This window comes from Camellia sinensis, chromosome 7 (genome assembly GCF_055761805.1).
Source record: "Camellia sinensis isolate YWXY chromosome 7, ASM5576180v1, whole genome shotgun sequence".
Taxonomy (NCBI): Eukaryota; Viridiplantae; Streptophyta; class Magnoliopsida; order Ericales; family Theaceae; genus Camellia; species Camellia sinensis.
In genome coordinates, this window is record NC_138967.1 from 19,597,999 (window position 1) to 19,621,343 (window position 23,345).

Here is a 23,345-nt window from a genome sequence, read left to right on the forward strand (position 1 = left end):
AGTAGAGAATTTGAGAGTTTACAAAGAGATAACTCTGTTTTGTATAATTTGTTTGTGATTGAATAAAAAGAGTGTTTATTCAATTAATTCATCTCTTTGTATATCTACATAACCGGTACATATCCTTCTCTCACTTTCAACAGTGGTATCAGAGTTAGGTTGGGCTAAAATATTGAAGAAATTTTGAAAAAACAAGGTGTTGTTTCAAATTTGTCCAGATTTCGAAAGTGTCGAAATCAATATCTGAATATACCAGAGAGTTCGTGTTGACTAGAGGAGTCCAGAACCATTAACCAGAAGAGCCAAGAAGTAGCCGAAGTTCGTCGATAATTGCGACATCCAGAAATTGAAATTTTTTTATGTTGTCAAAATTCAATTTTGAGTATACCAGTGTGAAATACTCATCAATAGGATTCTGATGGTATAAAGAACGGCTCAAACGAACTATGAATGAACCTATATGGCTGCCGAAAAGTTGAGCGCATACATAGCACTCATCTTCTCCAGAATTTTGAAGTTGCAAAACATTAAACAGAAATTATCTAGTGTTTTGTGATTGAGTTGCAATTGTTAATCTAAACCATCCAATCTATTTTGGCTAAATCTAAACCATTCGAAGTCTAATCGCAATGATCAAATAGTATTTTTCAACTATTTGGAATATTTTGGACATATTTGTATGGTCAGATTTGGAAATTCCATACTTGTAATTTGCAGATTTTATTTGAAGATATGAAGTGAAAAAATATTCTTCAAAGAGGGAGTCGAAGAATACAACAAAGAAGTCATTACACATAGGTGATAGACGTCCCATATATCGTGGACGAGACAAGTAAACAGGTGGTTGCTCTAAGACATTATAGAAAGAAGATATCAATAAGTGGTTGACAATACCAAACAATAGAAGATTATTCCAAAAGAGATAGAAGACAATAAAAAATTGACTACAAAGACCAGACAAGAGGTCATGATGAACTCCACAAACAGATATGAGGCGTCTTGTAGAGAATCCAACAAATTGAGTTTAATGGGGATGTTAGAAAGACAAACTCAATTTGAGTTTGGCGAAGGAGAATTCTAGAGAAGAGGAGAACAAGTAAGAAACTATTGAAAATTTTCAAAAAAAAAAGAAGAGAAAGCCAAAATGAAGAAGAAGAGGAAGCTTCAAGGCAACTCCATGTAACAACCTTGACCCGTGAATAACTATTAATCCATGATTAGACATGTCTAATACGTAATTAAGAGAAAATCATGTGTTAATTACATGTGTTATGTGTTATTTGCATTTGTATCTGTTCGCGGTAGGAATATATGTTTGCCTTTTTGTTTCGTTCTGTGAATTGAAGGCCTTATCGGCATCCGATCATGAAATTAACTAAGGTTATGTGTTATTTGGAATTTTTAGAATTTTATGGTATGTTTAATTGAAATTTGATTCGGAACGAATTAATTAGAATAATGACCATTTGTTTAGTTTAAACCAAGATTAATTAAATCAACTTAATGGGGCCTATATAAGGCTCATATATACTCTTGCCTACATTACACACTCTTGTTCCTTTATTCTAGAGACTCCAAACGTGAGAGAGAGGGGGAGACTTAGAGGATTAGAGTTGATTTCAAGAAGGAATGGAGGAATTATTAGGCAATTAAGGGGCAATTGGAGAATTGAGCTAGGAGCCCCAAGAATTCAAGAGAATTTAGTAGAATTATGCAAAAATTGAGCTAGTGAGGTAAGAAAGAGGAACACACCATGCATGCATGCACATTTTCTTCCATTATTGAGCTTAATTGCTAAGATTTCTCACATCCATGCACCAAGTCTACCATAGTGTTGAGAATTCATCATGTTTTTCCATCAATTTGCCTTCTTTGATCATGATTTAGAAACTTTGAACTCACTCCACTTCATATATGATATGTTTTTAAAATTTTGAGTTGCTTTTGAGCAATTGGCAAGTTTTTGGGCCTTGATTTCATGAAATGATATTTAAATCTCCATGTTTTCCAAGTTTAGACATGTTTTCTCAAGTTTTGGGACCCAAAGGTTGAGTTTGAAGGCATGAAATTCGAGTTTTGGACTTGGGAGTGCAATTTGGAAATTCCAGAATTTGCACTTTCCACTCGAGTGACTACTCTATGATCTTGCACTTCCGCTCGAGCGTCCAAAAGTTGGCTCAATTGTGAAATGTAAGCTCTCAAAAGTTCATATGTTTTGCAGACCGCTCGAGCGACAGAAGTTGTGCTCCAGCGAAGACCTCAGTCACACGCTCGAGCGACCATCGAGGAGCTGTTGAGCGGAAAAATCACATAACTAATACTTTTGCAGAGTTTATAGACCGCTTGAGCGACAGAAGTTGTGCTTGAGCGACCATTCACATTTTTGCATGTCTGCTTGAGCGAAGGAAGTTGCGCTCGAACGAGACCCCCTGTTTTCAGCAAGTTTTGTTAAGTGTTTCTAAATATATTTTAGCATCCTCACTGCAACCTAGGCATTCCTAGGCCAAGATTAAAACATAGTAATGAGGGTAAAAAGTAGAAACACACCAAGATAAGAAAGAACTAAGTTAATGATTCTGGGTGTGTAATTCAGTATGTATTCGTTCTGTATCTGTGTAGGTCACACACCACAAGATATCTTATTTGCCTACTCTGTTTGTTTGCTTTGGAGCCAACTGTGAGTAATAACGTAGTAAAGCTATGTTCAATTTTATGTATTTTCTGTATATGGAATAAGATCTGTTTTATGTAATGTTAAGTTCTGTATAATGAATGATTGTCCAATTCTGACAAATATTTGTGGCATTAATTTTGTGGTTCAAGTATGCTATCTGTACCTGGACCGGGGGTTCCATTATGGAACTGGCAAGTTATCTGCACTCAGCTAGAGGTTCCTTTATGGAACTGACAAGTTGTCTGTTCCCAGTCCAGAGGTTCCTTTATGGAACTGACAAGTTATTTATACGTGGTCGGAGGTTCCTTTATGGAACTGGCAAGTATGATCTTTGATACTCTGTATGTGATCTATTAACGCTAACGGATGTGAGATTAAGTATGAATTTTGATTTCTGTTATGACTCAAACAAGAATGTGACTATGAATTTGCTTTTGTTTATTGAATTAGTTGTGGGACATCATTCATTTAACCCCTTTACTCTGTTATTATTCACTAGGCTTCCGCTAACTGTTTATATTATGTATGTAGGTGAGCAGGCACGTGACCAGGTCTAAGCTGTTACCTGGAGAGTTTTTGGGTCAGCCAGCCACTGTGCCTCCTGGGGAGGTTCCCGTCTGATTCTCTGAACCATGATAAGAAGTTTCTGTTTTGTTTTACTTTGTTTTTGTAGGCTAAGTCCCTTAAGACACTATCTATATGTCAAGGCATGATGTAAAAGAAGTTTGATATTATGTATATAAGTTTTAAATCTCTGTCCCATATATGTTAGCATAGCTCAATGGATTACGTATATTTTGTACATTTGCTTTCGCAGCTCGTATTTGCATGTTATTCTATTCAGAGGCTTTCGGTAATCCAAGGATTGCTGACCAGTTACGACGCTGAACCTATAGGGGTGGGTTTGGGTCGTGACACTCCATTGTTGAAACTCACTAAGTCAGAAACTTAGAAGGTAAGAAATTAAATTCAAAATCACATCTGTAAATTCACACACGTTTGATACAGGGATTAGAAACCTATAAATAGATGGTTGGGTTGTTATAGAAATCAATAAATCAAGAAACCCATAAGAGGTTTGAAAGATAGAGAGGTGGGAGATAAAACCCACAGATTGTATTGTTATATTGTTTGAAATAAAATTCATTCATTTGTTTGTGTGTGAGACATCATAGATATTTATACAAATATATAGAAGCCCACCATCATATACATATATGTAGAGAGAGAGGGGGTGGATCTAAGAGTATCGTCTTCCTCATGATTGGATCTAAGAGTAGCGCATGGCGGATTTCAACTCACCCACCTCTGTTTCACTGCACTCCGACAGCACTAGTCATCAATCATGAACTTAAGAGGGAGAGAAGAGAGAAACACAGTGGAGAAGAGAGAGAGAGAGAGAGAGAGGAAGTATTTCATACGAGACGGCAAGACCGCGACTGCAAGACTGTGACGGCGATGGCAAGACCGTAACAACGATGGCAAGACCGCAACGGTGAGACCGTGAGGGCGAAGGAGCTATAGAGAGAGAGAGAGAGAGAGAGAGAGAGAGAGAGAGTTAATTTTATCTATAGAGGCATATTTTGGTCATTTTGCTTAACCATGTCCTTATGGACAAAGTGTTTCAACACCTGAACCTTTAGTGAAATAAAATTGAAATTTGGACTTTTGGCCCGAGTGCCCAAATTATTATTTAATATGAGTATTCTTTTATACTTTGCTCATAATTTTTTTTTTCTCCTAATATGTAAATTAATCTAAGTTTGAATTTTTCTTTTAAGTTCGAGGTCAATCTTGATTTTTTGAGCTCAGCTCAAGCTTGAATTTGATTAATTCTTAGTGAGCCGAATTCAAAACATTCCAAAGCTCAACTCATTTTGTTACCATCTCTTTGAATATTTTTTGAGGGAGAATGAATATGGAGCTCCAAAATCTGAATCCCAAACAAATTCAAGATTTTCTGCAGAAGCTCCTATCCTCGTTTGTCTCTTTAATGTTGAATGAAATTCATATGAAGCCAATTTCCATTCAAGCTTGAATAGGTGTTTCTTTTTTCATATTTTAGTCATTTTTTAAAACTTTTTAAATGCATCTAAATCAAATGCATTTAAGAGTTTTTTTTAAAATTTTTTTAGAGAGTAAAATAAGAAGAAAAAAATCATTAAAACAAACGAAAACCCATCTAAAAACAGTTTTTAAAAAAATCAAACCAAACATATTGGATTCTCTGACATTGGTTTTTCTTCATTCTACAGTTGTAGCCATTAACCATTTTGAACATCAAGTAAGCAGCACCAACACAGACTAACTCATCAAGAAAACAAATGGCATACAGTGACAATCACATTGCATAGGAAATGATAGGTGCTCTTATTCGTTTGCAACAGAAATTCTTTTATACTCTGTATTGTTTACTAGTTTTTCATCATGTTTAGCAACATAAAATTTGGAAACAAGAAGATAAGAAAGCAGAGCATAAGTATTTTAGTGTTGATGCTTCACACTTGAATAGATGTGTTCTTCCAAGTTATATTTTTGGTGGGGTATTTGCAGACCTGTAAGTATATCTAGATAAGAGATCGAATTCCCTCACTCCACTCACATCATCGATGGGAATTGCATCAGAAATTTCTTTCAAATCGTCATGTGTAAGCTTCACCGCCACAGATCCGATGTTAGCATCAAGGTTCTTAATCTTAGTTGTTCCTGCATAATCAGAGTGACAAGTAGAAAACATTTGATCAATCAAAAAACTGCGCTATGTCCCAAACCATAGTCATATGCTTAGTTTTGGAGTTATTTATCAAACCCGAATTCATTCAAAAATTATTTCTCAAACACTGGCCGTTTTGAACTTTATTTCTCAGACCCAAGTTACTTTCTTATATCAAGTTTTCAAAACACAGCTTAAAAAGAGTTTTGACACAACTTTAATGAAGTCATGTGTTTTGTTGGGTTTTGAATTTAACGTAAGTTTGGAAAATAAGTTCAAAACTGCTTGGGTTAGGGAAATCTATTTAAAGATTATGAAGAAAAAAACATTGGTTTGGTATTAAAAAAAAAAAAAAAAGGAAAAAACTCCTTAGTTTTAAGCAGAAGTCATTATGTGGGCATTTAGGCTGGGTAACAAGTCCCTTGTGTTGTAATTGAGGGTTAAGATTGAATAAATCTAAAAGCTAGTGGTGTTTCTTGAATAATGAAGTGCTTCAAGCACAGGCAATTTCGCTAATCCTAGGATAATATTGAAAAAGAGTATAAGATGGTTACTGAGACATACCGGGGATTGGAATCACATCATTTCCTTGATGGAAAAGCCATGCCAAAGCTAGTTGAGGAGGGCTGCAGCCATGTTTTGCTGCCAAGTCTGCAAATTGGGCATATAGAATTTTGTTTTTCTCTAAATTCTCCCCAGAGAACCTTGGATGCATAGACTGAAAAACCGATATTATAACATCAAACTCAGATGCTACCAAGAAAATAATCTGCTAAATTATTGTGAACAAAAATTCTAGAAGAATAGCATTTTTCTATATATTTATATTATATGTATATTGTCTTGTCACATACCAACATGCTTTCTGCAGGCAAGTTCTCTACAACCGCCTTCCCACCAAAGAACCCACGACCAAGAGGGCTATATGCCACTATCCCAATTCCAAGTTCCCTGTGTTTGGAGGGCCAAAAAGGGTAAACACTCTGCAATAATCTCAACATCTTTGAGTTTGAAATAAGTTGAAGATCATAGCATCTGAGGTTGTTAGGACTGTAAGAAAACTGACCTACAGAATTGAACAGACTGCCTGAGACTGATCAAACTTTTGGTTTTTCATAAGATACAATCTATTTCAATTTTTTAAAAATTTACATTGATACCAACCAAACTGACTGAAATATGATATTTAAATATTTTTCATGTTCTAAATTTTTTAGTATTAGAAGATAAATGACAAATACCACACATTTTTGCAATAAAGGTTAGGGAGGGAGAGAGACATTTACAAAGCATCTTCACCATCTCTCTTCATTTATTCCCCATGTAGGATTCTATAGATTTTTATAAAGCCCTTAAAACTTCTTGTGAATCCACCATTTACATGAAACTGTATAACCGACAAAACCAAACCACTTACACCCCTATAGGTCGTAGCCTAGGGAAGGGGGGAGTCTTGCATATGGAAAGACTTGAAACCTTTGCCTCCTAGTGAGGTGCAGGGGTTTTGTCCAACTGAGATAGTCCCAAACTCACAGTTGGTTTAGCTTTTGTTTTTGTAATGCAACAAAAAGGGTCCAATATCCACTAACCTACAAAGTGGAAGTACATCCTCTTCAATATCACGAGTCCACAGAGAATACTCCATTTGTACGGCAGTGATAGGATGAACTGTGTGTGCTCTCCTTATGGTGTCTACACTGGCTTCAGATAATCCAATGTATTTTATTTTTCCCTCCTCCACTAGCTTCTTGAGCTCCCCCATCTTCCTCGCATTAATTCAAAGCAAACCAAGTCAATGATTTACTGCAATCTACTATGAGATAAAACAAGAATAAAATTAATTACAAATTAATAACAGTAAAAATAGGTCTTCTCTAGTGCTTACAGTATCCTCAATCGGCACTGACAAATCCACACGATGCGTGTAGAAAAGATCAATATAGTCCACATCAAGCCGTTTGAGACTCGCTTCACAGCATTGTCGCACATAATCAGGGCTACCCTTGATCTCAACATGAATCCCATCAACCGAGATAATGCCACATTTTGTGGCTAACTGAATTTTTTCTCGAGGAAGCTGCTTCAGTGCCTGAAACGGGAAGAGGCATTTTTTTGATAATTCAAGAATAAAATGCAAGTGGGAGCACATTTCGTCCAGGAGATGAGTATCTCAACCAACTTGCCATGGTCACACACCATATCAAGCATATTGTGAATTCAGAATCTAATCTATTGCCATATGAATAAACAAAGCTAGCTGCTCTAATATACTGACTTCAATATTAGGTCAATATTGTGGTTTATGCTTCCTTTTCTTCTTCACTTTCTGATTCCCATGCTACAAATCCTTATTATATAAATCAAGATTTTTTTTAAAGGGGTACACCCATAATTATGAAAATATTGAGGGGCCTTCTTGTTAAATAACCGAGAGCTAAAAGAATTAAGCTGGGAAGGTACCCCCTTTTGCAGCTTAAAAAGCTAGCATTTTTTGCTAAAAATAAGTTGATCAAGCTATATAAGTCAAATTCTAAGAAGCACGGACATAAGGTGTGTCCGTGTTGTGTCTTTGTCAGACACACATTCATAGAACACTTCTCGACATTTGTTGGACACATGTCCAAATGTGACATCATATTTTGTTTAATCTTGTAGAACCAAACATGTTTCAAACACTTGGGAAACACACGTCCGTCGCTTAGGCACACATGACACATTATAAATTTGAACAAAATACAATTATCAAAGAAAAACAATATAGATTATACACATTAATTCCTCTTCCTTTAAACATGAAGAATTAGTGTTATATTGCAATTTTTTTATTATCTTTGAATGAAATATTAATATCATATAATATATAATAAATATATAAAACCATTTTTTTTCCCCATCCTCCACGTGTTGTGCTTTGCATTTTTTGAAAATTGACATGTCAGTGTATCATGTGTCTGTGTTTGTGGTTCTTAGGTAACACAATAAGTTGTGTCTAACATCTTCCACCAACTTTTTTAAAGTCACAATCCAAACATTGCCACTCAAAAGCTTTGCCAAACGGCCTCTATGTAATTAATTAGTCCAATAAACATTTGGAAAGTATTGGTCTCCACTACTACATGGTCATTTAACATTCATTTTCCTTTCCATGTCAGGTTTGAGCTAAAAAAGAAAATGAAAACTAACCTTGCCGATCATGATCTCATTGTCATGATTTTGCCCATAGACATCTGCTGTATCAAAGAAGGTGATACCCTTATGAAAAGCCTCCTTTAAAATTGAACATCCAGCTTCATGGGAGAGTGGAGCATTTAGTATTCCAGAAAGTCCTCCACTTCCAAAGCCCAATCTAGAAACCTGCAGGACAGAAAGGACATTGTCACATGGAAATGTTTGGTTCTTTTTTGGTTTTCTTTTTTTAATTTTTACATTGGCAAATAAAATTCACGGATGTAAAAAATGAGTAGAATCGGTACATCAAGAGTATCAACGAGAGAAGGCTAAGAGAAGAGCCTCAATGCAAAAGAGCACGTCCCAACTAGGCTAGCACAAACTCTTTGCTTATCATGTGCAAATCCAAAACCTAAGAGAATAAGCGAATTATCTTTTTTTTGTGTAGCTTGAAAATATCAATTATTTTTGTATTGGTCTCATTTTTGTGCAAAAGCAGTTATTGAACATTCTAAACCTTTTGGGTGTTCCCTAAAAATGTGTTGTTTTTTCAGAACTAAGTAGGTGTTTGGCATGCACTAAAAAAGTGTACTTTTTTTGCATACATACACTTATTTGGGTCATATCAATCAACATCTCCTCTTTACTTTTCTACCCACTTTCTCTACTTCTCTACACAATTTTTTATAAAAAGTCAAAAAAATGCAATTATTTAGAACATCCCAAACCACCCTTAATTCCTCAAAATGAGTTGTGTTTTTGAAAAATAAAAAAATAAAAAAAACCTAAAAACAAAAACACAACCAAACATATATTAACACTACCTTTGATTTTCATATGATCTCCTAGGTCTGAGCAAACGCATAACTCAGTTGAGAACTTTTCATGATCAGTAAAATGTACTGCACTTCTCAAGTACAGTTCAGGACATATATATTTTTGGCAAAATCTATATGTACTTGTCCAACTCCAAAGTTGTCTGAACTACCGTGCTTCAAATTAAACTTAACTCGTTTGGGGTGTTGGTTTTTTGGTTAAAATAGCCAAAAAGTCAAAACATTCAATCATGTCATTCACTCTACATTTCTACACTCCTTTTTGTAAAAAGTTAAAAAGCCAATTAAAAAAGCCACTTCACAGACACCAAACACAAGATCCACAATTTATACTTGAAAACACTTCTATTCTCTGTTTTCACAATTCTGAGAATTTTTTGCTTCCTGTTCTATACCTTTGTCTGCAAAAATTTGAACTTCATAATTCTCAGTGGCACTCAGATGTAGTTTCACTATTGAAAAATTCTCAATTACATCCAAATGAGGCCCAAGTAGTTCAATCTATGTAGTTATCATCAGAGTCCAAGGTAGCACTTGGTGCAGTGCCATCCTTACATATCATTCAAGGCCACCAAACACAAGACTACTAAATTCTAGTATGGATACAGCTGAGGATTCAACTATATCCACAAAAACTCAGATGAACCCCTTCTTTGTATAAGTGATATGATTGTTCTTTTAGTTTATTCAAGTAAAATAGGGATTGAATCACCAATAGAAAGGAAGAATGGTTTTCAATACAATTTACATTCAAGAAATTCCATGCAAATTTTACAGCTTGCAGATGAGAGATCAAATTTCAAAACTCCATTCTCAAATTTACCAGCAGAAACCATAAGGAGATATTTTTCGATTATCTAAAGGGGTTAATTATACAGACACCGTCTCAATTATCATTCAACATCACTTGACCCCTCAACTAAAAAACCCTACAACACTTGGACCCCTCAATCATAAAAATTGTACCGATGCCCCCCTTTTGGAGGGCGCAAGCTATGTTATCAAAATCTTACAATTCACGATTCGATTCACGATTTGATTCACATTTTTTCCTAAATCAATGTGAATCTATAGATGAATCTATTTTGGAAGTGAATCGCACGATTCACAATCGATTCAAAATATTATTTACTTTTTATGATTCTTGCAATTCTTGAAACTACCATATCCAACATATTTCGATTTTTTTTTCTTCCTTTTTTTAGTTAAAATGACATAATCATAGTGTTTAGTACGAAATTAACTAATATATATACATAATTTGTTATTATTTTGGCGATTAGAGAGTTTTCAATAGGGTCCAATCAAACCCAATATGTTTTTAAACATTTTCCTCTCATTTTGTTTCTTAAAAAAAAAAAAATTCATAATGCATTTTATAAAGATGTTTAAAGTTAGAGAAACTTGCAATATGAATTATCTATTACTATTTTATTGAAATAAATGTACTTCAATATTACATGGGTAAGGTCAATTAAACCTAATGGCTCTGTGCAAGTTCTTCTTAAAAAAAAAAAAAAAAAAAAAAAAAAATTGAACAATAAGCATATATATATTTTTAAAATGTTTTAGGTTTTAAAATAAAAAATTTCAATTAATTCTTTTTTATTATTGGGTAGTTCTTACTTGTAAAGGTATACATGCTTATGAAATATCAACATTGGTGTTAAGCTATTATTTCTTGAAAATTGAGAGTTTATTTTTGTTTACTTTCTTTTTTAAAAATGATTGATAAGCAATATCTAAACAAAGGAAAAGCTAAGATGGTAATCTTACGCAGAAACTTGTGTTAACTTTTTACCTATTTGACCACATGATCATCATTCAAAATGTTAATTTCAGTTTAAATATTTATATTTATAAGACATATTTAACATTCAAGTGTGTAGATATATTTTTTTAAGTAATTTTAAAAAAGTGATCAAATCTTCACGATTCACTATTCGATTCGCGATTCGATACAAGACCATTTCAATTCAATATTTGATTCACAATTTGACGACTATGCATTTTACAAACAACAAAACAATTATGACAAACTAGACAATCAACTATCTAAGAAAGTCTAACAATACGCATCCGTAAGTCCAACACCACCAACCACTACATGATATAAGAAAGACCAAAAAAAATATATATATATATATATATATATATATATGTAACGGGAAAGAAATAATCAATATTTGTCTTTGACAACAATTGATCCCCTGACCTCTCAGCTACGAGTGTATATAAGAGTGGCCAACTAAAGCCAACTCGGTTGGTTGACTCACTTTTATAATTGAAAAGGTCCAAATTGTAGGGTGTTTTAGTTGAGGATTAAGTAATATTAAATGATAATTGAAGGGTGTCTATGTAATGAACCCCATCAAAATTGGGAGAATGAGAAACAAGTTTGAAATTTGTACTAGTGAAACCCACATCAGGTTTCCAGTGTTCTTGTGATCTAGCTCTAGACTGATACAGAAATAGAGACCAATCAACTCTAAAAATTAGATATTGCCAATTGAATTTCATGGTACTTGTATTTTTCACAGTTGTTGAGCATATATAAGAAAAAACCCATATAAAACTGAACATGTTCACATGATTGGGAAAGAAAAACAAAGCTTTTTTTTTTACCTCCAAGCCTTGAGTACCCAATTTCACTCTTGGGACTTGGATTTGGGACTTGTGCTCCATTCCTTGTGAAGAAATCAAAGCTTAGTTGAATATGCCTCAGGGAAAAAAGAACACTTCTTTGCATAGAATGGTTGGAAAAGAAGATAGGTAAGAGGGAAATTGCTGACTTTCTGTCTCTCTGTCGTTTTGTTTTCATTTTCATTGCAGATGGAATCACCTAAAACTGCTATCTGTAACTTCCTTCAAGTTTATTATTGGGCCTGGCTCCCGCCAGTACAGATCGGATTTTTTTTATAGGATATATGTTGAGCTTGGAGGAGCGCATTACGGTCCCGTTTCGATAGTTCGGATTATTTTGTGTATAACTTGTCAAGTGTTATATATATATACGACAATGCTACGTAGCTCAAATTTTGTGGCTCAAAAGTGGCTCAAATGGCCAAAACGACGTCATTTTGAGTACAGAACAACATAAAAATGGCCAAAACGACGTCGTTTTGGCCATTTGAGCCACTTTTGAGCCACAAAATTTGAGCTACGAGACATTTTCCATATATATATATAATAGCGCAGTGATTGAGGGCCCGACGTTTCGGGGCTCGAATGCCCCGAAATTCCGTTTAAGGTAAAAAAAAAAAAAAAAAAAAAAAAAGAAAAAAGAAAGAAAAAAAAAAACAGTTTCCAAAATTAGAAATTAGGGGCATTAAGGGCAAATTTTTTAGGGCCACCAATCATTTTTGTATATAATATTATATTAATCGGATATCGATAGTTAGGTGATCAAATCAGTTTTGTATAAAAAAATATGGACGGTGAAAAAATAAACGGTTGATAGAAAAATTAATCTGATGAGATAGCTATTAATATTGATCAACGTGATTTTTTATAAGTATATAATACTCGACAAGTTCTACATATTGAACGATTTGAATTATTAAAACAAGACCTGTGATGGGCCCCACTAGCCTAATAGCACCCTCAAATCGGACTAAAAAGGAAGCCACTGCCTTATTATTTGCTTCATAAATCCTAAAAATAAAAATGAATTAAATTTATTTTTATTTTGTAAGGTTAATTACAGTTTCATCCTAATGTATGAGTTTTGTATCATTTTATTCCTTAATAATTAAATTGTGTCAATTTAATTTCAACCAAATATATAAAAAAAATATTTCAATTTAATTCTTAAAGTATAAAAAAAAGGATAAATTACAGTAACAGTTCTTATAGTTTGAGACTTGTGTCACTTTAGTCCCTGACTTTTCAATTGTGACACATTTGACCCTGAATTTTGAATCTTGTTTCAAATAAAGACAATTAAAGATACCATTATTTAACTTCATAGGTAAAATCGTCAATTTAATAAAATATAAACTAATTTGACAAAAATAAATGTCAAAAAAATATTTTAAATTTTTTAAAAATTATTTATATCCACTAAAGATAAAATTATGTAAAATTGATCAAAATCAATAAAAATTACATGATTAATTTTTAAAAATTAATTTTACATGATCATTATCCAAACACATAATAAAAATTAATTTAGTGAAAAAAATAAATAAATGTCTAAAAGATTTATCAATTTTACATAATTTTATCTTTAGTGGGTAGAAATAATTTTTAAAAATTCAAAAATATTTTTTTGACATTTATTTTTGTCAAATTAGTTTATATTTTATCAAATTGACAATTTTACCCTTGAAAAATTTAATGATATCTTCAATTGTCCTTAATTGAACAAGATTCAAAATTCAAGATCTAAATATGTCATAATTAAAAAGTCAGATACTAAAGTGACACAAGCCCCCAAGTTATAGGGACTATTACAATATGTTTGGGAACCTAGGAGAGAAAAGAAAAGAAAAGATTACTTAAGTAATAAGAGAAAAGAAAAGAAAAGAAAAGAAAAGAAATGATTGTGATTTCTCTTCTTTTTGTTTGGGTAATGAAGAAATAAAAGAAAGAAATGATTGTGATTTCTCTCATTCTTGTTTGGTTAGGTTTCATTAAGAGAAAAAAAAAGAAATTATTTGATGTTATATTACCTAAATAACCTTTTATATTTTCAATCATTTTATTTCTTTTATTTTTATAGGGACAAAATTGGTGTTATGAAAATAGTTGTTTCTTTTCTCTCCCAATCTCTCCACTTTTGGGAAGATTGAAAATGAGGCTTATAAGAGAAATGAATTTCTCTCAATTTCTCTCAATTTCTTCCCATTTCTCTTTACTTAGATTATCCAAACAAATAAGAGAAATACAAATCACTCTATTTCTTTTTTCTTCTCTCCAAATCACTCAATCCAAACATAGCGTTAGTGTAATCCACCCTATAAAAAAAAATTTCAAAATTCTTATAATGGTTCTTGCAATTTTCTGACTTAGAAGTCATGTAGGTTATTAATGGAACTCCCAACTTTCTAATATGCTTAGAATATGGAAGAGCATTTTTTTAGTTTCTCAACTAACTGTACAATGGTAAACAGCACATTGGGGCAGCTGGCCTTGTTTATATCTCAAATTTTTAAGTGAAATTTATATGAAGCCAATTTCCACGCAGGCTTGAATAACTGCTTCATTTTGTGTTTCAGTACGAGTGTGATATAGAGGGATGGTCTTCGCACATCATTTCATTGCAACTTGGGCATCACCGGGTCAAACAACCTCTCTGGGTCAAACAACCTCTATGGATAAAACCGTGTATTTGATCCTTTTATAACCTTGTAATGGCAGAAGCCTCATGTATCTGATCCTTCTGTAACCTTGCAATTGTAAGAGTCTCATGTATTAAACTGTTCTTTTATTATGAGATGCTAATGAGCTTCCATAGCCAAAAATTAGCTTGGCTAAAATGTTTGCGAAGCTTTAAAATGGATTTTAGTTTGGCTTGTGAGATAGCGGTCTCAAACAGGCCATTTACTGCCTCCAATCAAGCTTGCGTAGCTCAGTTTGTCAACACGCTTAACTTCACAAAAACTGGATTCTCTCGCATTGGCCGTCTCCTTCTACTGTTCTAGCTATTAACCATTTTGATCCTCTGGTAAGCAGAACCAAGCACAGTCTAACATACTAAGAAAATAAATGGCATACAGTGACAATCACTTTACAAATGCTAGGTGATCTGTTGTTGGCAACAGAAATTCTTTTACAGTTTGTATTGTTTTCAAGTTTTTCATCGTGTTTAGGAACAGAACATTTAGTAACAAGAAAGCAGAGCATAAGTATTTTAGTGTTGATGCTTCAAACTTGAATAAATGTGTTCTTCCAACTTATTTTTTTGGTAGGGTATTTGCAGACCTGTAAGTATATCTAGATAAGAAATCAAGTTCCCTCACTCCACTCACTTCATCGATGGGAATTGCATCAGAAATTTCTTTCAAATCCTCCTGCGTAAGCTTCACCGCCACAGATCCAATGTTAGCATCAAGGTTCTTAATCTTAGTTGTTCCTGCATAATCACAATGACAAGTAGAAAACATTTGATCAATCAAAAAACAGTGCTATATCCCAAACCATAGTCATATGCTTAATTTTGGAGTTATTTATCAAACCTGAGTTCATTCAAAAATTATTTCTCAAACATTGGTCGTTTTGAACTCATTTCTCAAATCCAGGTTGTTTTCTGATATCAAGTTTTCAAAACAAAACTTTAAAATAGTTTTAACACGACTTTGATGAAATTGTGTCTTGTCAGATCTTGAAAACACAATTTCACAAAATAACATAAGTTTGGAAAATAAGTTCAAAACTGCTGGGTTAGGGAAATCTATTTAAACATTAAGAAGGAAAAAAAATCATGGGTTTGGTTAAAAAAAAACTCCTTGGTTTTGTGCGGAAGTCATAATGTGGGCATTTAGGCTGGGTAACAAGTCCCTCCTGTTGTGATTGAGGGTTAAGATTAAATAAATCTAACAGCTAGTGTTGTTTCTTGAATAATGAAGTGCCTTCAAGCACAAGCAATTTCACTAATCCTAGGATAATATTGAAAGAGAGCATAAGATGGTTACTGAAAGAGAGAATGACATACCGGGGATCGGAACCACATCATTTCCTTGATGGAAAAGCCATGCCAAAGCTAGTTGAGGAGGGCTGCAGCCATGTTTTGCTGCCAAGTCTGCAAATCGGGCATATAGAATTTTGTTTTTCTCTAAATTCTCCCCAGAGAACCTTGGATGCGAAGACTGAAAAACCGATATTATATCATCAAACTCAGATGCTACCAAGAAAATATTCTGTATAAAAATTCTAAAAGAATAGCATTTTTCTATATATACATATTATATGTATATTGTCTTGTCACATACTAACACGCTTTCGGCAGGCAAGTTCTCTACAACAGCCTTCCCACCAAAGAACCCACGACCAAGAGGGCTATATGCCACTATCCCAATTCCAAGTTCCCTGTGTTTGGAAGGCCAAAAAGGTTAAACACTTTGCTATAGGCCTTGTTTGGCATGATCTACAATAGCCAAAAAGTTTTAAAAAAAAAAACTTACTTTTTTTACCCTACCTCTGGCAAGCTTGCCTGGGAAGTTTTATATGCAAAAATACCAAATTGTCCCATGTTTGGACCTTTGACATGACACCTCCATAAGCTGACGTGACATCTCCAAAGGGCAAATATATAATTTAACATTTCTACATTATTTAATATTACGTTTTTTTTATAAGAAGTCAAAAAGTTATTCCTAAACATACTAGTTTTTTTTTCCTACTATTTTAGCAAAAAAGTCAAAAAGTGACTAAAATAGCCTATTCCCAACATCATGGAGTCTGAAATAAGTTGAAGATCATAACATGTACATCTGAGGTTGCTAGGACTGCAGGAAAAACCAACCGAACTGAGCCGACTGATCAAATGTTTAGTTTTTCATAATGTACAGTTTGTTTCAATTTTGAAAAATTTTACACTGATACCAACCAAACCAACCAAAATATGATATTTAAATATTTTTTAAGTTTTAATTTTTTGAGTATTAGAAAATAAATGACAATACCATACATTTTGCAATAAAGGTTAGGGAGGGAAAGACATTAACAAAGCATCCTCACCATCTCTCTTCATTTATTCCCCATGTGGAATTGTATGAATTTTTATAAAGCCCTTAAAACTTATTTTGAATCCATCATTTATAATAAACTGCATAACTGACAAAAATCAAACCGCTTACACCCCTATAGGTCATAGCCTAAGGAAGGGGGGAGTCTTGCATGTGGAAAGACTCGAATCCTTTACCTCCTAGTGAGGTGTAGGGGTTCTGACTAACTAGGCTAGTCCCAAACTCAGTTGGTTTAGCTTTTGTTTTTATAATGTAACAAAAAGGGTCCAATATCCACTAACCTACAAAGTGGAAGTACATCCTCTTCAATGTCACGAGTCCACAGAGAATATTCCATTTGTACGGCAGTGATAGGATGAACTACATGTGCTCTCCTTATTGTGTCTACACTGGCTTCTGATAATCCAATGTATTTTATTTTTCCCTCCTCCACTAGCTTCTTGAGCTCCCCTATCTTCCTCACATTATTTCAAAGCAAACCAAGTCAATGATTTACTGCAGTCTACTATGTAGGAAAAACAAGAATAAAATTAATTACAAATGAAGAACAGTAAAAGTAGATCTTCGCTCATGCTTACAGTATCCTCAATTGGCAGAGACAAGTCCACACGATGCGTGTAGAAAAGATCAATATAGTCCACATCAAGCCGTTTGAGACTTGCTTCACAGCATTGTCGCACATAGTCAGGGGTACCCTTGACCTCAACATGAGTCCAATCAACTGAGATAATGCCACATTTTGTGGCTAACTGAACTTGTTCTCGAGGAAGCTCCTTCAGTGCCTGAAATGGATAAGAGTATGTTTTTGATAATTTGAGAACAAAATGCAAGTGGAAGCATATTTTGTCCATGATATGCATATCTCAGCTGAACCTATTCTTTTGCCATATGAATAATAAAAACAATTAGCTGCTCTAATATACTGACTTCAATATTAGGTCAATCGTGTGGTTTATGCTTCCTTTTCTTCTTCACTTTCTAACTCCCATGCTACGAATCTTTCTTATGTAAATCGAGAAAATATTTTTTAAAGGGTACACCCATAATAATGAAAATAATGAGGGGCCTTTTTGTCCAACATCCAAATGCTAAAAAAATTAAACTGGAAAAGCACCCCTTTTGCATCTTAAAAAGCTAGCTTTTTTGCTAAAAATAAGTTGATTAAGCTATATAAGTTGAATACTAAAAAGCACGGACACTTTTAAGAAGTTGTATGTCTATGTCCAACATTGACACTCATCAAATACTTCCCAACATCTATCGGACACACGTCCAAATGAGACATTATTATTTTTAATTTTTAGACCTAGACATGCTTCAAACACTTGGGGAACACACGAATATTGCGTAGGCACACATGACGCACATTATAAATTTGACCAAAATAATACAATGATAAAAGAAACACAATATAGATTTATACATATTAATCCTTCCTTTATACTCTAGGATTAGTGTTACATTGCAATTTTTTTTTCTTTGAATAAAATATTAATATGTATGACATACAATAAATATATAAAACCATATTTTTGTGTGTCCTCCACATGTCGTGTCCTTCATTTTTTGAAAATTGACATGCCAGTGTGTCGCATGTCTATGTCCATGCTTCTCAGGTTGAACACAATAAGTTGTGTCAAACATCTTCCACCAACCTTTTTAAAGCTATAATCCAAATATTCCCACTTAAAAGCTTTGGTAAACAGCCTCGATGTAATTAGTCAAACAAACATTTGGAAAATATTGGTCCCTAACAAAGAAAATGAAAACTAACCTTGCCAATCATGATCTCATTGTCATGTTTTTGTCCACAGACATCTGCTGTATCGAAGAAGGTGATACCCTTATGAAAAGCCTCCTTTAAAATTGAACATCCAGCTTCATGGGAGAGTGGAGCATTTAGTATTCCAGAAAGTCCCCCACATCCGAAGCCCAATCTAGACACCTGCAGGACAAAATGGACACTGTCACATGGAAATATTTGGTTCTTTTTTAGGATTTTTTTTATTGGTAAATAAAATTCACTAATGTAATAAATGAGTACAATCGTTACATCAAAAGTATCAATGAGAGAAGGCTAAGAGAAGTGCATCAATGCAAAAGAGCACATCCCAACTAGGCTGGCACAAGCTCTTTGCTTATCATGTGCAAAGCCAAAACCTAAGAGAATAAGCTAATTATGTTTTTTTTTTTTGCGTTTTCTAAAACAAAACAATGAAAAGCTTGAGAGCATCAATTATATTCGTATTGTTTTCATTTTTGTGCAAAAGCAGTTTTTGAACATTCTAAACCTTTTTAGTATTCCCAAAAAATGTGTTGTTTTCAGAAAATTTTGTCGAAAATTGTTTTGGAACTAGTTCCTCAAAAAAGTTGTGTTTTTTGAAAAATAAAAAACACAACCAAACATAACTTAACACTACCTTTGATTTTCATATTATCTCCTAGGTCCGAGAAAAGCATAACTAAGTTACAACTGAGAACTTTTCATGATCGGTAAAATGTACTTAACTTCTCAAGTACAGTGCAGGGCATAGATATCTTGGGCAAAATCTATGTACTTGTCCAACTCCGAAGTTGTCTGAACCACAGTGCTTCTAATTGAACTTAAAAGAAAGTTTGGATAAACACAAGATCCACAATTTATACTTAAAAAACACTTGTATTCCCAGTTTTCACAGTTCTGAGAGCATTTTTTGCTTCCTGTTCTATACCTTTGTCTGCAAAAATTCAAACATCATAGTTCTCAGTGGCACTCAGATGTAGTTTCAGAATTGAAAAAGTAACTGCATCCAAATGAGGCCCAAGTAGTTCAGTCTATGCAGTTATTATCACCAGTCAAGATAGCACTTGGTGCAGTCCCATCCATACATATCATTCAAGGCCACCAAACACAAGACTTCTAAATTCTAGTATGGATACAGCTGAGGATTGAACTATATTCATGAAAACTCAGCTGAACCTCTTCTTTCTATAAATGATTTAGGAATTGAATCACCAATAGCAGGGAACAATGGTTTTCCATACAATTTACCTTGGAGAAAATTCCCAAAACTGACTTTGCCAAAAACCATGTCATAGATACTATCATATAGTAATACTAACTGAAATTTTGGAAGCCAAACAAATTTGAGTGCAATTTTTACAGCTTGCAGATGCAAGATCAAGTTTCAAAACTTCATTCTCAAATTTACCAGCAGAAAACCATAAGGACATATTTTTCTATTATCTAAAGGGGTTAATTATATGGACTGGTCTCAATTATCATTCAACATCACTTGATCCCTCAACTGAAAAACCCTAAATTTGGATCCTTCAATCATAAAAATTGTATAAATGCCCCCTTTTTGGGTGGCGCAAGTGATTCAATTTTATAGAGGTTTTTTTTTTTTTTTGGGGTCAATCGGGAAGAGAATATTACATTTTACAAATATCAAAACAATTACGACAAATTGGACAATCAACTATCTAAGAAAGTCTAACAAGACATACTCGCAAGCCCAACACCAACAACCACTACATAATATAAGAAAGGCCCCCATAACGGGGAAGGGGGGGAAAAAAATCTCATAATGGGAAAGAAATAATCTTTGTCTTGATAATGATTAATCTACGAGTGTATACAAGAGTGGCCAACTAAACCAACTCGGTTGGTTGATTCAATTTTATAATTGAAAAGGTCCAAATTGTAGGATGTTTTAGGTGAGGATTAAGTAATATTGAGTGATAATTGAAGGGTTCTATGTAATAAACCCTATCAAAATTGTGTGTATCAGAAACAAGTTTGAAATTTATATTGGTGAAACCACATTAGGTTTCCAATGTTCTTGTGATCTAGCTATAGACTGATACAGAAATTGATACCAATCAACTGCAAGAATTAGATATTGCCAATTGAATTTTATGGTACTTGTATATCTCACAGTAGTTAAGCATAGATTAGGAAAACCCATTTAAAACTCATCATGTTCGCATGATTGGGAAAGAAAAACAGAGCTTTTTTTTTATTTTTTTTCACCTCCAAGCCTTGAGCACCCAATTTCACTCTTGGGACTTGGATTTTGGACTCGTGCTCCATTCCTTGTGAAGAAACCAAAGCTTTAGTTGCAGATGCTTCAAGGAAAAAGGAACACTTCTTGCACACAAGGGTTGGAAAAGAAGATGCTACAAAGATGAAAATGTTAGGTAAGAGGGAAGATTGTTGGCTCTCTCTCTCCTGTCGTTATGTTTTCATTTTCATTGCAGCTGGAATCACCTAAGACTGCTCCCTCTGTTCTTCCCTCAAGTTTGTTATTTGCTTCCCCTAATACTAAAAATAAAAAATTGGATTAAATTCATTTTTATTATCCATTTGTATCCCCTATTTCTTTGAATTTCTATTTATAAACTTTGAAACTCTCAAAAAAAAAAAATTCTCTCAAAATAATATTAAAATTATCTTTGTGAAAACATTTCACTCATTGAATGCACACCCCCGCAACCCAAAAAAATCTCACTTCCAAAAAAAAACCCTAACAAAACCCACGAAGAAGAAGAGGAGGCAATGTAATTATTGTCTCGGCTGTCTCATCCACTATTGTCACAATTGGTATGTTCTCTCTCTCTCTCTATATATATATACACACACATAATTTCTTAATTTTCTCATAATAATTTCTTCTCTTACGGAAAAAAATTATAATGATTGGTTTAGTTTTCTCAGTAAAACAAATCCAAGCCTGTAAATAATGTTTAGTTACCTGTTTTCAAACAAATAATAAATGTTCGATTACCGGTCCCCAAACAAATAAATAATGTTCGGGCTTGTGTTTTTAAATTTCGATCATATGTGTAGGAGTTCAGTCCTAAAAAAATAACGAACAAATTTTATTATTTTTAATATTTTTTTCAAGAAACTTACCCTCATAAGGCCAATTTCCGCTGAGCTAAGTACAATATCAAGTTATAAATCTCCTCTAAGCTTTTATTGTTATGGAGTTATGGTTGCTAGACAAACTTCCACTCATTGTTATTGTCGGAGAAGTGTAGGTAATCAAATGGTTACCACCGTTACCGCCGGAATATTGCCGCCAAAGGGTTTTTAAGGTTTTAAGGGTGGGTAGGTTTTGAAGGTGAGATTTGGGAACGATGGATGGGTGGTAATAGAGGTGAGTGCTCTCATAAGCCCTAATTCATGATGGAGTGGGTGTGTAGGTTAATTGTGAGATGGGGTGTCCCAAAATTAAGAAGTATTTATAGGGGTCATGAAAAAAATATCATGAAATGCATCATGAAAATTTTTCATCATTTGATTAGTGTGTGGTGTTTTATTGTATGCGTAATCCAAAGGTGAAAAATCTTTCATGATCATCTTTATGACATTTTTTTTATGATCCCTTTGTAGTAATTTTATTTGAGGTTATTATTGTAATAAAAAAATAGCTAAAAATTAGGGTTCCAAAATAATTTATAGGGGGGTAATAGCAGCACTCTTTTCTAAAGGTTAATTACATTTTGATCCTAAAGTATGAGTTTTGTGTCATTTTTGTCCCTAATAGTTAAATTGTGTCAATTTAATCCCTAATCCAATATATAAAAAATAATATTTCAATTTTATCCCTAACGTATAAAAAGTATTTCAAGATTCTTATCAAGATTGTCTCCACAAAATTCTTGCAAATTTTCAAACTCAAAACTCAAGTGGGGTTATTAATGAAACTCCCACCTTTCTAATATGCTTACAATATGGACGGGCATCTTTTTAATTTCTCAGCTAACTTTAGGTAAACAGCACATTGGGGCAGATTGCCTTGTTTATCTCTCAAATTTTATAATGAAATTTATATGAAGTCAATTTAATTCAAGCTGGAATAACTGCTTCATTTTTGTGTTTTAGTATGGGTGTGATAATAGAGGATGGGTCTTGGTACAATGGTCATGTGGTTTCGTTGCAACTTGGGTATCACGGATTCAAACAATCTCTCCAAAATAAAACCATATATCTAACTCTTTTGTAACCTTGTAATGAAAGAAGCCTCGTGTATCTGACCCTTCTGTAACCCTACAATGGCAGGAGCAATGTTTTAAAAAGCGGCCGCAACCGTTACGTAACGCTGTTACGTAACGATTTTGGCGGTTACCGCCACCCGTTACAGCCGCTTTTGCAGTGTGATTGAGATTCACAGGTGTGTCGGCCGTAGCGGCTACCGTAGCGGTCTTAACGGTGCCGTAACAGCCGTAACGGCCTGTTACGCACTGTTACATAACGGTTCCAAACTGTTTCTTTCCAA

At 33.8% G+C, this 23,345-nt stretch overlaps 2 protein-coding genes across 3 annotated transcripts; both read right to left on the reverse strand.

Annotated features, from left to right (window-relative positions):
* Positions 1 to 5,051: 5,051 nt before the first annotated feature.
* LOC114306246 (perakine reductase) lies at positions 5,052 to 12,293 on the reverse strand. The gene is made up of 7 exons (XM_028251453.2): positions 12,017 to 12,293; positions 8,571 to 8,741; positions 7,273 to 7,476; positions 6,977 to 7,149; positions 6,242 to 6,338; positions 5,952 to 6,105; positions 5,052 to 5,380 (listed from the first exon to the last, which is right to left on the reverse strand). The coding sequence occupies exons 1-7, from the start codon at positions 12,074 to 12,076 to the stop codon at positions 5,202 to 5,204; spliced, it is 1,038 nt and encodes a 345-aa protein (XP_028107254.2). The 5' UTR covers positions 12,077 to 12,293; the 3' UTR covers positions 5,052 to 5,201.
* A 2,793-nt stretch (positions 12,294 to 15,086) lies between these two features.
* LOC114306244 (perakine reductase) lies at positions 15,087 to 21,384 on the reverse strand. Of its 2 annotated transcripts, none has more exons than XM_028251452.2 (7): positions 21,095 to 21,384; positions 18,854 to 19,024; positions 17,658 to 17,861; positions 17,361 to 17,533; positions 16,324 to 16,420; positions 16,047 to 16,200; positions 15,087 to 15,414 (listed from the first exon to the last, which is right to left on the reverse strand). In XM_028251452.2, exons 1-7 carry the CDS (start codon positions 21,152 to 21,154, stop codon positions 15,383 to 15,385), a joined length of 891 nt encoding a protein of 296 aa, XP_028107253.2. In that variant the 5' UTR covers positions 21,155 to 21,384; the 3' UTR covers positions 15,087 to 15,382. The 2 variants fall into 2 exon arrangements, with proteins under 2 accessions (XP_028107253.2, XP_028107251.2); XM_028251450.2 differs by having other exon boundaries at positions 15,087 to 15,467.
* Positions 21,385 to 23,345: the final 1,961 nt, after the last annotated feature.

Coding starts and splice junctions, on each gene's coding strand:
- LOC114306246 (XM_028251453.2), bottom strand. CDS start 12,076: ATGGAGCACAAGTCCCAAATCCAAGTCCCAAGAGTGAAATTGGGTACT. Junction 7,477..8,570: donor ATGAGATCATGATCGGCAAG/GTTAGTTTTCAT, acceptor TTCCCGTTTCAG/GCACTGAAGCAGCTTCCTCG. Junction 7,150..7,272: donor CAGTGCCGATTGAGGATACT/GTAAGCACTAGA, acceptor AATGCGAGGAAG/ATGGGGGAGCTCAAGAAGCT.
- LOC114306244 (XM_028251450.2), bottom strand. CDS start 21,154: ATGGAGCACGAGTCCAAAATCCAAGTCCCAAGAGTGAAATTGGGTGCT. Junction 19,025..21,094: donor TGGGTGCTCAAGGCTTGGAG/GTGAAAAAAAAT, acceptor TTTGTCCTGCAG/GTGTCTAGATTGGGCTTCGG. Junction 17,862..18,853: donor ATGAGATCATGATTGGCAAG/GTTAGTTTTCAT, acceptor TATCCATTTCAG/GCACTGAAGGAGCTTCCTCG.